At 42.4% G+C, this 14,401-nt stretch overlaps 1 protein-coding gene across 3 annotated transcripts in view; it reads left to right on the forward strand.

Moving 5' to 3' along the window:
• The window catches only part of NPEPPS (aminopeptidase puromycin sensitive), a 33,599-nt gene that overhangs the window by 2,112 nt on the left and 17,086 nt on the right, over positions 1-14,401 (forward strand). For all 3 annotated transcript variants that reach the window (XM_061557697.1, XM_061557700.1, XM_061557698.1), the window contains exons 3-10: positions 5,022-5,106; positions 6,609-6,686; positions 8,374-8,495; positions 9,421-9,528; positions 10,127-10,327; positions 10,642-10,738; positions 11,813-11,846; positions 13,753-13,867. In XM_061557697.1, the coding sequence (XP_061413681.1) occupies positions 5,022-5,106; positions 6,609-6,686; positions 8,374-8,495; positions 9,421-9,528; positions 10,127-10,327; positions 10,642-10,738; positions 11,813-11,846; positions 13,753-13,867 (840 nt within the window). The remainder of the gene's footprint in view (positions 1-5,021; positions 5,107-6,608; positions 6,687-8,373; positions 8,496-9,420; positions 9,529-10,126; positions 10,328-10,641; positions 10,739-11,812; positions 11,847-13,752; positions 13,868-14,401) is intronic.

Here is a 14,401-nt window from a genome sequence, read left to right on the forward strand (position 1 = left end):
GCGATATGTTTGTAAGAAGTCATATTCGTGATTTCTTACAAATAATATCTAACCCTTCATTTCTCTTATACAGCAAAGAGTGTGACTTGGTATTGTTCTGCAGCCTGCTGCTGGAAAACTTGGCAGTTACAGACTGAAACCCATATAATACATAGTGTCTTTGATTTTACCAAATAAGTGAAAGGTAGATGACATCGATTGGTGTGTATTTCATGTCTCGTAACGCTTCTTTTCGATGATACTCTTTAAGTGATGGTACTAATGGCATTGTAGCTTATTCTGGTCGTGTTATCCACGGTTTTAGGTTCAAACCTAACTGTGCCCTTTGGCTGGCGTTTTAAATAAGAATATGTTGTAGTGGTACCTAACTTGGCAAGGCGTTGTCATGACCTTTTATGCTTGTCATTAGCTCATACCTAACTGCATATTTGTCACTATATTATCTAAGCAGTTTGAGAGAGGAGTGTTCATTGAGAGGCTTAAAAGATTCATGGACCCCAGTCCCCTTTCCAATGGCACTCTTTCCACCACACCTCCATATCCATGGAAAGACGAAAAAGATCCCCCATATAGCCAAACATACTTTTGGAGCGAGTGCTGTTAGCGAGCACCTTAGGAGACCAGTACTGCACATGAGGGAATGGGTGGCCAGCACCACGCCCAGCCACCTTTGTCTCCCTTGTGGCGATATTTACACACTGCACTTAGGTACTTATTTGAGGCTGAGTCGACCTGGTGTTGGCGGGAATCGAACCCTGTTCCCTGGGTACGTAGCAGTGTGCAGAAGCTGACTGAGCTTCAGAGTGGAAATGAACACGGGGCATTGTTGGAACTTGGCAAAGTTTACTGTTGTTAATTAATACACAAAACATCTACTGCATGCTTGCAAAAGCCCCCATAGACCCTTATAATATACTTTATATGCCAATTTCTATATTTGCAAAGTGCTACTTTCCAACAGCTGCTTAAAAATGACAGAAAAATGCTTCATGCTGTCAAACCCCGAACCCACCCCCAGTCTAGGCAGCCTGCCCGTTCGCAGCCGGCACCCTGCTACCTAATACACCAATGGGTTGGCGCACAGTCCAGCAAAATAACGATGGGTATTTATAACTTACTTCCAATTGTATGTGCCCCTTTAGTTTAGCACGCACTTGCTAGACTGTTGCCTCTCGGTGATATTGCAGTCAGAATGACCTCTGCCGAGCCCGAGATCACCTCAGGCTTGTGTGAACTTTGTAAATACGTATTCATTTATTGTGGCAGTAGGAGACACTTTTTAATAAAAAACGAAGACGTTTTCGGTCAAAAATTTGAATTGTGAAAGTGTATTTGCACAAGTTGAGGCTTTGTTTGAGGGTTCAGTGTGTGTGTGCGCAATGCAAAGCTGTGTGAGATGCATATATACAGACCTGTCAAAAGGAGAATGGTCGGCAGCGTACCTTCCTTTATTGGGGCTGTATCTAAGAGACGGCTTCATGCAGCCGGTGCTGATGTAGTTGTCGCTGTTATATTCCTTTGGTATATTCAATGCATTCAAACAGTGGATAACTCAAAAGTAGATTGGGTAAGGGTGCCTTGAAGTTGACAGAGCTATTGTTTTGTTGTTGTTAGTACTGCATTATGCTTAACAGATTCACATGAGCGTGTAGTAGTTTCAGGATTGTCTATTGGTGGAACCTGATGAGTTAAACCTGAAAGAGGAAACGCTACGTGACCACACCTTGCCCTGTGACAGCTGAGGCTGGAGGGTCTGAACTTGGAATGGACTTTTACTTTTTAGGCTGAACTCGTTGTACAATTTCCACTAGCAGCTCCGGAATTAACGTATTTAAAGCCCATGCTGCAGGGTTCCAGGAATGTAATAAGGCCGACAATTTGGGGCAGCAATGCCCCCGGGTGTGGCTATGCGGGGCGTGTCCTGCACAGTCGCAAGATTTTTAGTTTATTACATCGTTCGTAATCAACAGGTTGAGCAGATTATAATCGAGAACAGTAACACAAATTACTTTATGAGTAATGCCACTTTTTACGACTAGGGCTTCCAAAAGGCAAGGAAGTAATAGTACTCTGTATATTTATCATTATTTTGCTGATGGTTGGTGTGATTTTTTTTTTATTTAAACATACAGTAATATCTATAAATGCAGTACATTCCATACTTTAAACACATTCCTGCGGAGGGAGCTGGTAGGAACGTTGGGTTGCTCGGTCAATGGCCAGGGTCAACGGCGGCGTGGTGTATTCCGCAAATATGCCCGACTGTGAGGGCGGGCACAAGCCGGCGTGAGTAAGTTAAACGTTGAGTTTTATAAGGGCACCACGGGGTGACCAGCTCCTCCCCACCCAGCCCCACCCCTCCTACCCCCCACCCAGCCCCTTTCCACCTGCCCCACCCAGCCCCTTTCCACCCGCCCCACCCAGCCCCTCACCACCCTCCCCTCCCCACCCAGCCCCACCCCTCCTACCCCCCACCCAGCCCATTTCCACCCGCCCCACCCAGCCCCTTTCCACCTGCCCCACCCAGCCCCTCACCACCCTCCCCTCCCCACCCAGCCCCTCCCTCCCCATCCAGCCCCTCCCTGCACGACGGACGGACACAATAATCCCCTGTGGGCTGGTGTAACCAGGAGGTTCCTACCAGTATCACTAATAGATGATTGTATCTGTCATAGCTAGCACACCCTTTTAATTAAACCGTTACACATGTTCAGAATCTCTTAGCATGTTCCGCCAGCTTGTGTATAATTCCAGGTAATGTTATGTGATTACTTGATAGCGTGCCAGCTATCTGAGACGCCTTTTACGTGCAAGCTTCACGAGTCTGGGCGTAAACATGGCAGTGGGAATATAACCTTGGCCTAGAGCCCAACATTTCAACCACTGCTCCACCAGAAGGGACTGTCTCTATCCCATAGTTAACCGATTAGCAGACACTCTTTATAAAGCACACCACAAGTACACATTGCAATTGAGCACATTCAATACCCATGTGGTCCCGAGTGAGCGTGCTGTGCCTTCACTAACTACAAATACACAGATCCGTTTGTTAGCGCTATATTAGTAACTTACAATTAGTGTTTAAAAAAATATTTAGCAAATATAATGATTTACATTATAGCGGCGGTGTTTTCATGCCACAGATGTGATGTTGAACTTAATATGTAGTGCTGTAACATAATTATTGGTTTAAATTAGTCCCAGGGTTGTGCACCTTTATAAATAGGCATGTAATGAAGCAACAGTTCATTAATTTACAAATACATGCATCGAAATGTGTGTGTCAGAATAATAGTCTTTAGAAGTGAAGTGATATGCCATTGGAGCAGACAACACTATACGGGTGAGATAGGAACTAAAAGAACCAAAACAAATGAGTTGGTTATTCAACAACATATTTAACTTGTTATTCAATTCTGTCATTGAATGGTAACAGTTACATTTCTCCAGTCGTGGGTGGGAAGGGATGTGAATTGTTAAACGTCTCGTCAGCACACAAGACATCAGATGACACCACGTGTTTCATGATTTACTCTTCCAGTGATTTTACGGTCAACATTCCACGTCACACTTCGATTTAATATTTAATCGCAATTCTTACCGTTATGAAGCCCGTAATAGCTCATAGCTGTGGGGGTTACCTAACCCAGTCATGCACATTTAATTGTATGTGATTAGAAAATAATTAGTACTGCAACGGATAATTTAGATAATTTATTTAAATTCATGAATTGTTACATGCCTATATGATACAGAAAATTTTGTGATGGATCGCATTTTAGTGTTTTAATACCCCTCAGGATTATTTTTAGAGTTAATATTCCTAAAAATCGTGAAGCTGAGCTGTTGATCTGCAATTAATATCCCATAATAAATTCAAGTTACTGCTCCCAGGATAGACTGAGACTTGTGAAGCTGTAAGCTTATCTGGTTTTGAACATTGTTCTCATTTCGAAAGCCTGCCATGTGACCTGAGCCACAAGCTTTATTTTAAAATATAAATATTTCATTTGCTATTTGGTCATACTCCCTGTTGGAGTTGTATCAAACGAATATTCCCATCTGTTCACTTGGGTTATCTCACTTCATGAATTGCACAAATGACTGGAGACCGCAAGAGCTAACGGGCACTTCTGCCTTTCTTATTGGAAGCAATTTTGTCTATAAAAGTAGAAGGATTTGCCTGGGGTTTGCTAGTAAAATTATTGACGGTGACATAATAAAAATAAGCCCTTAATTTCTAGGACTTTCATACACTCATATAATCAGTCTATTTCTGTGATCACAGCCTGGCGTTGTGCAAGTTAAATTGATCAGCCTTGCTAGTCCACGAGCCTCCTTGTTTGGAAATATGTAACTCGTTGGTTCCTGTCCCAGTTGTGCAGCTAACTTTATTCTCAGAGCCCCACCCTGGAGCCTGATAGCACCTCCTCCATATGAATGCCATCTTGATATGCATGTTGGTTGAACTTCTTTTGCACCGTACATATCCAACCATGCTAATCGGAGGCGTGAGGGAAGGGATAACAAAAACATCCATATGAACTATTATTACCCGTTTACCAATCTTAGTTATATACATTTTATTTATATATTGTTTTAACACAGTTAAGATCGTTTTCCTTATGTTATTCTGTTTTCAGTTTGTTTACACCCATGCTTTTTTATTGTGTATTTTTTTACATCTGATAAAATGTTTCCCTTGCGCAGTTGCGACCTACAACATCTGCAGCAAGCATAACTTTTATTATGCTGTAGGGCTGAGTTCTTTCAGTTGCTGTCATATTCAACACTGCATGCAACTAACATCATTGCTGATGTGTTGTTATTGTAACCGGAGAGTTTTTGGTTGAAGTTTCAACTCACCGCGACGTTACATTTTTCCTTCGTTCTGGATTTAGTTTTTTCTCACCATGTAATTTGTACCCAGTTAAAAAAGACATTTAAACATTTTTCTTCGTGAAATGTATTTCAAAACTGAAAGTGAAAAGATTGACCATGAGCATTATCTGATTTTACAGGTGAAGCAACCAACTGGACAGATTGTGATGAACTGTGCCGACATTGACATCAACACGGCGTCGTACATTCCTGAGGGTGGAGAAGGTGAGGTTTCGTTATTGAGAAATGCCACAGACACTACAGATGCCTCTTCCTCCCTGTAGCTGCAGTCCAAGTAAAAACATCAAAGTGACCCCATGCGCAAAGGAGTTTGGGGCAGTGGTCATCATGATCGGCAGTGTAATTGCTGCGTTACCATTTCACGAGCGAGTCTGTCCACAGGAAGACCACATTTGCTTTCCACAGTGACACTGCAGTAGATGTTGAATATGTGGACACCACCTGGGAGTGATTTATTTCAAAAGTGTGCCTGAATCAGAATTTCGCATTAGTCTTCCACCTACCAATGTAATGTGAGGAAGTATTGTCCTGATATAAAGCACAGTTCTGATGAATCAACACAGCCTTACAGATCGAACTTCTACCATAGTTCAAGTGCTACTTTGAGTAGTTGAGCTAAGTGTTTTGCTGATACCTCTACAACAGTACTGGTTGTATTTACCACGACGGAAAGGAAGCTGCCTTGTACCAGGTCAGGCAAAAATCTCAATTTTCTCAAAATTTCGATTTTCACGCAGCAATAATTTAGCAATCCAGTGAAGCATTGTTCGGTAATGACCTGTATTCTGGAAGCAATTCATTTTCAGTGTAGCCTTTGGGAACGTTGGAAGGCTCATGTTTGGTTTACTTTTATTGTTTTCTTTATTAATGGGCCCAATTGTGTTTGGTAACTGGAGAATTATTAATGCATTCACAGGAAGAAAAAAAACCTGTCCTTATATAATCAAGCAAATTCCTTTGGGTAGGCACCCTGGCTGCTTTTTTAGTTCCAATTGGCAAGCCTTATTGAGCAATTACTAAGCACTTAGCTAAGCACAGTTACAAATCCGGTGTTCTAAAAGTAAGCACTTATCAAAGCAAAAAAATTGCCATGTGAAAATGTATCATTACCTTCTAATTGGCTCGGTACTATTTAAAAATCTCAGTATAAAAAAATTAAACGGTATCTATTTTAACTTCGAGGAATTGCAGCCAACTTGGCTTGATGCTTCCGAGTGAGACGGTAGTTAGCTGTGCCGCACCGTACAGTCCACGTTGTGCACGAAAATCTCCGATTTCCCAGCTCGTTTTACGGTAACCCATTACCGGGTAAAAATTACCAAACCTCATAACATAGCCGCATGTTGAAAGTGTCGCTTGCTATGTCCTAGCAGAGGGATAGAGGGTTCCATTTAAAGATAATGATATATAATGATATTACCTGCATTTCATGCGTTTCACGACATGATAGTGGTTGATTGGTGTTATCTCGTTTGGATAACTCACGGGAGTGTTATGGCTATGACATTTTACGAGATACATTTTTGGGTGTTGAGCCTGTCCTATAATTCTTCACTATTTAACAGTGAATCCGAAAAATGAGTCAAATTTCAACAGCATCTTTTGAATACAAGTCCGTTTTTTTATCACTCTCCCTTGAGGGTAGTTCAGGATTAAAGCTGCCACCAGCACTTAACTGCATCAACTTGTGCATTGTCTTTTTTTAGAAATAAACGCGACCGGATTTAACTATCAGAACGAAGATGAAAAGGTGGCACTGTCCTTCCCATCGACCCTAGAACCTGGTGAGTAGTTTGTGCGTGTGTCCGCTGCCTGTCTGCTCCTGGTTTTCACAGGAAAGCTCATTTTCACAATGTTGTATATTTAGCTCCTTATCTTTATATCATTGAAGTCTGATCGCTGGTGTTAAACGTGCTGGTCACACCCTATTGATTGTGTATTTTTGTTCGAGTGCTCTGCTTTCCATCTGCCCTACTGTATTCGTTTTAAGAGGTTTAGAAACCCTTAAAAAAACACGTGAGGTGCTCGAAACCAACACTAAACATAATAACTCGCTTTTTCAGTTTCCGTGTCTGAAATGTATCACCAAACTTTTGCATGTTTTTTCCAGCTATGTTTTCTTTTGTTGAAATTGTGAAATTGCATATTGTCAAAACATTCAGCGAATGCTGACTTTTGTTTTGTCGAATATTGAGCCGTTTGTTGCACTCGCTCTGTTTAGCTTCAGGCAGTTCGTATGAGCTGTCTGTTGTGGCCGATACTCATCTGCGTCCTGTCGTCCAGTACACGGGGTGTTATTAATAATAAGAATATGGAGATGTTTTTGAAAGTGTCTGAAGAGTCATATATATTTTGACAAGGTTGCAGATTAGCTATCAAATGTACGCTAATCGTAAAACTATGAGTTTCCCTTTAATTAGAAAAGATTGCTCTATATTGCTTGATAGAGAAAATATTTCGCAGTATTTACAACTAGCTTCATCATATTTCACCCCACAGCACACATTTTGAACTTGCTCGATCTTCGTAGGACACCAATCTAACACATCACTGTGGGCCCTGGTGTGGGTGGGTGGGAGAATGCATTGAAGATGAGATCATTCACAGTAGTGCCAAAATTCGTTAATTTGCCCAACTGCATGAGTGTATTTGTGTTTGTGCATGTCTCCATGTTTGTGCGTGTCTTTGTTTTGTATGCGTCTTTATGTATTTGTGTGCATGTATCCGTGTGTGCGTGGGTCTGTGTCTCTGAGTGTTTCCATGTGTGTCTCTCCGCATTTCAGTGTCTCAGTGTCTGTGTGCGAGTGTATTCTAGTTTGTATTCTAATCTGTTTGTGTATTTGTGTATTTCTCCGTGTCTGTGTGTCTCTGCCTCGGTGTGTTTCTATGTGTCTCCATGTCTCTGTGTGTATCCGTGTCTTGTGTGCGTGTCTCCGTGCCTGTTTGGCAAACTGGGCATGTGCGACTGAGAGAATTGAGAGGGGAGGGAGGTGGGGGCTGACGGCTTTCTTTGCTGTATTGTGCCACCATCAATGGATAAGGGAGGACAATAAGGGGGCTGGATTGGCCACTCAATGGCACGGAGAGTTCGTCTGTTCTAGCTTCTGGACGGCGATCAAAAAACCACCACGACACCCCTGGGGACTTTGGTGCGGCGCACCGGTTGTGAAGGGCTTACCTCGAGGGGCTCTCTTGCGCTCGCTTTTCTGCCAGCAGTGGTGCGAGAAAAGAAATTGCAGAGCTGTGCCTTTACCTCTTACCCAGTCTTAGTTAATGTTCGTCAGGAAGACTTGAAGTCGATAAATAATTGTTTGACTAATGAGTTTTGGAAGAATATAATATACGTATGAGTAAATGCATAAAATTGCTATATAGGTTCATCAATTAGAATAAGAAAGTTTATTTCGCATGTGCTTATCTGTTAAAAAATACCTTCATGTTTGTTGAGCCCTTGTTGTTTCATCTTTGCAGGCAGTGGAATGCTGAAAATTGAGTTTGTCGGAGAGCTCAACGATAAGATGAAGGGGTTTTACCGCAGCAAGTACACGGCGGCGTGCGGAGAGGCGCGCTACGCTGCCGTCACGCAGTTTGAGGTGGTTCCTGCCTTCAGTCTGCACTGCATCGGCCCGTTAAACATGGAACGTGGGACCAACATTGGTCCAACGGTTCCAATCACATGCCAACAACGTTAGCCCAACGTTGCATGTTTACCGAGAGTGTGCACAGTCACAGTTTTGGAACCCAGTGGTGGTGTGGTAGGCGGTTTGGTGGTGCTGATAGGTGTCGTGATTATGGTGGTGCGGGGAGTGGCGGCGCAGTGGTTGGCATGCTGCGCTACGAACCCGACTACCCGAGTTCGATTCCCGCTCATGGCCAACACCAGTGACGATTATCTGAACCAGTCATGGTCCTTCCCCAGGTCGTTTATTGTTCAATTTGAATCACACTTCCTATGATTATTGTTGTTACATTGTTTTTATAGCTTTATTTTGGTGATTCGAAAACATGGTTAGTCTAAATTGTCTCGTGGTTTTTATTGTTGACCTGCACCACATTGGGATTTTTACACACAGCGTTTTAATAAGTTTTTTTTAATATTTGCTGGTTTATTCCAGGATGTTTCTGTTACACGTCGTCACTTTAAGATGTTCTGTGTTCATATTTTGTTGCGGTTCCACTCGACTTAAGAGCCGCATGACTCACAGGGCTATACCAAGTAAATGAAACTTGAAAAAACTTGAATCAGCCTAAAATGAGTACCTGGTAAATACCACCACTAGGGGGACAAAGGCGGCAGAGCATGGTTCTGGGCACCCCCACCCCCTTGTGTGCTTTGCCGGCCTTCAAAGGTGCTCACTAAGAGCACTTTCCCCAAAGTATTTAAAGGCTATATGGGGGGTCTTTGATGATGATGGCTCGTAGGGATGATGATGGTGGTGTGTGGTGTTGGTAGTAGTGTTGATGATGATGGTAGTGGTGATGGTGCTGACGGTGATCGGTGGTGTGTGTGTCGTCTAGGCTACTGACGCGCGGAGGGCCTTCCCCTGTTGGGACGAGCCAGGCATCAAGGCCACGTTTGACGTGACGCTCATCGTGCCACAGGATCGCGTGGCACTCTCCAACATGGTACGGCCTGTTGTTGATGCAAACCGTGGGTTCATTGTGCTACTGTATTATCCTAAGCTTTGCTTTTGCGTTAATACTACTTAATCGTCACAATTGATTTATTAAGGGTTAATTTTACAAAATCATATAGCTGATAACCAAATGTAAATGTACCCATTTTTTCAGATTTCAGAATTTAAACAGATTTGAGCCTCAGAATACCAGGTGTTGTAGGCTGCTAAGTGGTCAGATGAAAATGGATTATTGAATATATATTATATCTATGATTCCCTCCAAAATAGTATCATGCAGGACCCAACTGAAAGTATAATGAGATTAACCAAGGCTTTCCTGGATAAATAAAGGATGTTATTTTTGAAAGAACAAGTATTCTCTTGGAGACCCAGACAGATTGGAGATACAACACTTAGAAGGGTCGTTGCCAAAACACCAGGCAACTTTTTTTCTGGTGCACGTCTGCAATCAGGCAAAACATTATTCAAACTGCTTTTTTGCCATCGCTTAAATGTTCTTCCAAATCTTACTGCTGGTTTATTGCTGACGTAAAATTGAACCGCTCTGCACACGTGCAATCACACACGCACGCCTGCATACACAGAACGTGTTGGAGCGCAAGCCGCACGAGGCTGACCCGGAGCTGGTGGAGGTGCGCTATGCGCGCACGCCCATCATGTCCACCTACCTGCTGGCCTTCGTGGTGGGAGAGTTTGACTTTGTGGAGGCACGCTCGTCCGATGGAGTGCTTGTCCGCGTCTACACGCCCCTGGGAAAGTCGGAGCAGGGCAAGTTTGCTCTCGAGGTAACCCAATCCCCCCCCCACGCACATTCACTCCTGTTTTTTTATGTATGTATGTTGAACTTCTTTCGCACTGTCCGTAGCCAACCGTGCTAATCGGAGGTGCAGGGGAAGGATAACGAACTAAACTCTAAAAGCAGTTCTATATTCGTCTAATAATTATTACTCTTTCATGGGATTAGCCAAAGAGCCCAAGGAAGACCCTCCTAAAATGCACTTGATATACATGAAGGCTTTTCTGGGTACATTTTTGGCATAGAGTTCACAAAACGAATAAGTATGCATATTTGACTTTTAATTTTTACCTTCCAATGTAGGTTGCCACAAAGACGTTGCCTTTTTACAAGGATTACTTCAATGTTCCGTATCCGCTGCCAAAAATCGATCTCATCGCCATCGCTGACTTTGCCGCGGGTAAGTTTTGTTCAGCCACGTGGCGTACACTGTTAGAATTTTGTGCAGGTGTGTGAAAATGTGCAAATTACAACTGTCAACACTGGCTAAAAGGGCAGTGAGTTTTCCACACTGTCCTCTTCTTTTGCATTGCCTTTGAAGAGAAAATGAGAGATTCTACGTTGTGATTAATCCACATGGAAATAAATACACGCACAGTTTTCCTGTGCCCACTGTGGATTGGCAACCCGATAAAAATGCTTACTAATTTATCAGTCTTCAAGACAGCATATTAAGGGAGCCCCTCTGTGTTGCTAGAGATTTTGATTATAAACTATATGCGTGCATGGGAATGGGAAAACGCACGTGTTTTCGGATGCACAAGCATACTAACCGCAATATTACGCATAATTAAGTCATTTTATATATAATGAAATGCTTTTTCAGAAGTTTTTTGTCAATGTATCTGGGAATTGTATTGGTAAACAATGTGTAAATTTGTGCAGCGATTAGTCTCTAGGGTCTTTCTAGTTTTTATTTTATATATATACATGCACACGTGTTCTTGGACATATGGACAGTAATACATTATACTTCCTGGTATAATTAACTTTTTGGCTCGCGTGAAAATGTCAATGGTGCCTGAGGAGTTAGTGTCTTGTTGTTTGAAAAACACTGCATATGGGAATGTTCAAGCGCATGTTCCAGGACACAACTCTCCCAAGTCTGACCCTGCACGTCTGGGCAATAGATCTTGGCATGTTTAGAAAAATGCATTGGCTTAAGATAGATATTCTACTTATGTTCCCTTCTGCAGTTAATCTAATGAGGGACCATGAGCCATGTGGCTTTATACGTATACGTAGAATTTAAAGATTACCTCTGCATAATTTCACTCTAGCTGTTTTGTTTTTCCTTTCGCTACAATTGAATGAGATGGCTTTGTTAGTGAGCTAATTGTGAAGTGTTATGAATCTTCGCTTGCTGTGACAAGTTCTTGGGCATGGCGGGTGGTGTGCTGTACTGAGTGGTTGTGTTCGTGCCTTGAAGATGTGAGAGGTTTCATGAAGCTACTGTCATTGATGTGTTTTTTAGGTGCCATGGAGAATTGGGGTCTTGTCACTTACAGGTTTGTTCACGTCAACATTTAAACACAGTTGGGATTTATGAATCTCGGAGGCGTAGAAACAAAACTCTTTTACACTGAAAATAAATAACCTCATAAGCTTCACTAAAACTAGGTGGGTGTCAATTGATAACGCCAGATGGCCCATCATGGATTGTTTGTCCATTGTAACACACAGAAATTGAAAAGCCTGAATTTTGTCAAAATCTTAAGCAAAGTGTTTTAAAGAATATTATTGCATGTGCTTTAAGAAGACCAATGGTATGATTTAACGTGAGTTACTAGAAGCAGCAAACGTAATCAGAGCATTAAATAAACATGAGTGCTCACGCAAACTACAGTACTCGACCTTTAATGGCAGTAACATCTCACATCCATGCACTGTCCATCTCATTGTGCAGTTTTCACCACTTTATCGTAAAGGATTACCACATTTCGCATATAGTGTGCATAAATTGTAAATAATTAAATCTCTTGTGTGATTTGATGCATGTATTGTGTATCAGGAGGAATCGATGAACATTCACGTATTTAAAAACCAGGACTTGAAAAATAACATCTAGTAAGCTGATGTTTCAGGAAATGGTCCTTATCAATGGTGGAGCCAGGATTTTCAGGTAGGGGGGGCAACCCCTCCAGCACTGAAAAATGATAGGAGTTGTTAGTAAGTAAGGACTTGTCCCTTGCTTTTTATTCGACGCGTGTGCGGCGATGGCGCAGCCATCGATCGAGGGTCGAATTCGAACCGCGTGTGATGGGCATCGCGCTCGCTGAAGGTATGCCTTCAGGGAAGTCGTGTACTGTATACGCAACTGCGCACAATTCTGAGTTACTTATAACTGCTTTGCCGTTACTTATTGCCAATTATGGACTGAGACTATTGTCCTGTCATCTCATAGAGTCCCTGGCACATAATAATATGCTACACAGTGGCAGTGGGGGTCCCAAAAAATGATGATTTATTACTAATAAACCCCAATCATCCGATCGAAATTAGGGATTTTGATCGGATCATTGGGGGGGCGTGTGCCACCCCACCTGCCCCCCCACTAGCTCCGCCAGTGGTCCTTATTCATTTCTGAGAGGGAGTATCTCGACCTGTGCACTTAACAATTCTGTACGTATATTTCAGACGCTTTATCAAGTTGTGGACAATTATGAAGTTGCTTGTTACTTGGATATAGCTGCCAATTAGGACCATAATTCAGATGTAATAAAAATTGTCTTAACAAGTGGGAAGTGCCCGTAAAATACCACGGTGTCGAACGTACTGGCACGGTGATAGTGCATTAATTTTCACATGTGTTAAATCACTGGCTTAAACCACAAAAAAAAAAAATTTTCTCCAGAATATTACATTCCAAATTAAAATACATTTTACTCGCATCTTAAAAATTTTGACCACGAGGTTGCCGAATTTGTGGAACTACCCGGATGTATATATTTTTTATTTGCGCATGTGCATCGCTGCGACCAATGCAGTTCCATAATTTCTTGTTGTAAATCGTTTTTTAAAGCGTGTTGTTCCGCAAAGCTTGTTGTATGGACCCCGGTGTGCTTTGCGTCGTGATGCTATGCTGCGTATGTGTGTGTGACCGGTACTGTAACGGTTAGCGCGCAGCGCTATGAACCTGACAACCCGATTTCCATTCTCGCTCAAGGCCAACACCAGTGACGATTATCTGAACCGGTCCTGAGCCTCCCGTAGGTGGACTCAGCCTCAAATGAGTACTTGGTGCGGTATATAAGCATCGCCACTAGGGAGACAAAGGCAGCCGGGCGTGGCGCTGGCCACCCACCCCCACGTGTGTCGTGCGGGCCTTCATAGGTGGTCGCTAACAACACTTGCTCCTAAAGTCTGTGAAGGCTATTCAGGGGATCTTTTGTGTGTGTGTGCGTGTGTGTGCAGGGAAACGGCCCTGTTGGTGGACCCAAAAAACTCGTCCTCGGCTTCTAAACAGTGGGTGGCCCTTGTCGTGGGTCACGAGCTCGCTCACCAGTGGTTCGGCAACCTCGTCACCATGGTGACTGATGCATTGACGTGAACCCGCAGCGGTGTTGCTCACCTCACCGTTGGTTTCAAAGCAGCTGTTATCTTTGACAAAAATACATTTGAAAATTGTTCGTATTCATTTTCAGTATATTTCACTTATATTTCTCAGGTTTTTGCATTCGTTCCAATATCTTTTTTTAAAAGGATTGTGTTATGCAAGAGATGCCAGTACCAATGATTTCTGAAATTCATCTGGATGAAGCTTTTAATGCTATTTTGTTAAATTAGTTATTTTTACCAGGTTCTGTGGTTTATCCCACATGAAGCCAAACACTCGTTAAATTGACAAAACATCCCATACGGCACCCTCCTAAAATTGAGTCAAAAGACTCAGAGTAAGGCTTTCCTGACTAAATGAAATCGTTTTTATTGTTTCACGTTACTACTTATATATCAGTAATATGAAAATGATAATATATGTGTATGGCAACTCTGTTTTTTCCATATATATACTGCATGCTTATAATTATGTATGCATCATTAATCCTAAATATTGTACATCTCA

Source organism: Lethenteron reissneri, chromosome 23 (genome assembly GCF_015708825.2).
Source record: "Lethenteron reissneri isolate LAM-NWPU_2019-01 chromosome 23, ASM1570882v1, whole genome shotgun sequence".
Lineage (NCBI taxonomy): Eukaryota > Metazoa > Chordata > Hyperoartia > Petromyzontiformes > Petromyzontidae > Lethenteron > Lethenteron reissneri.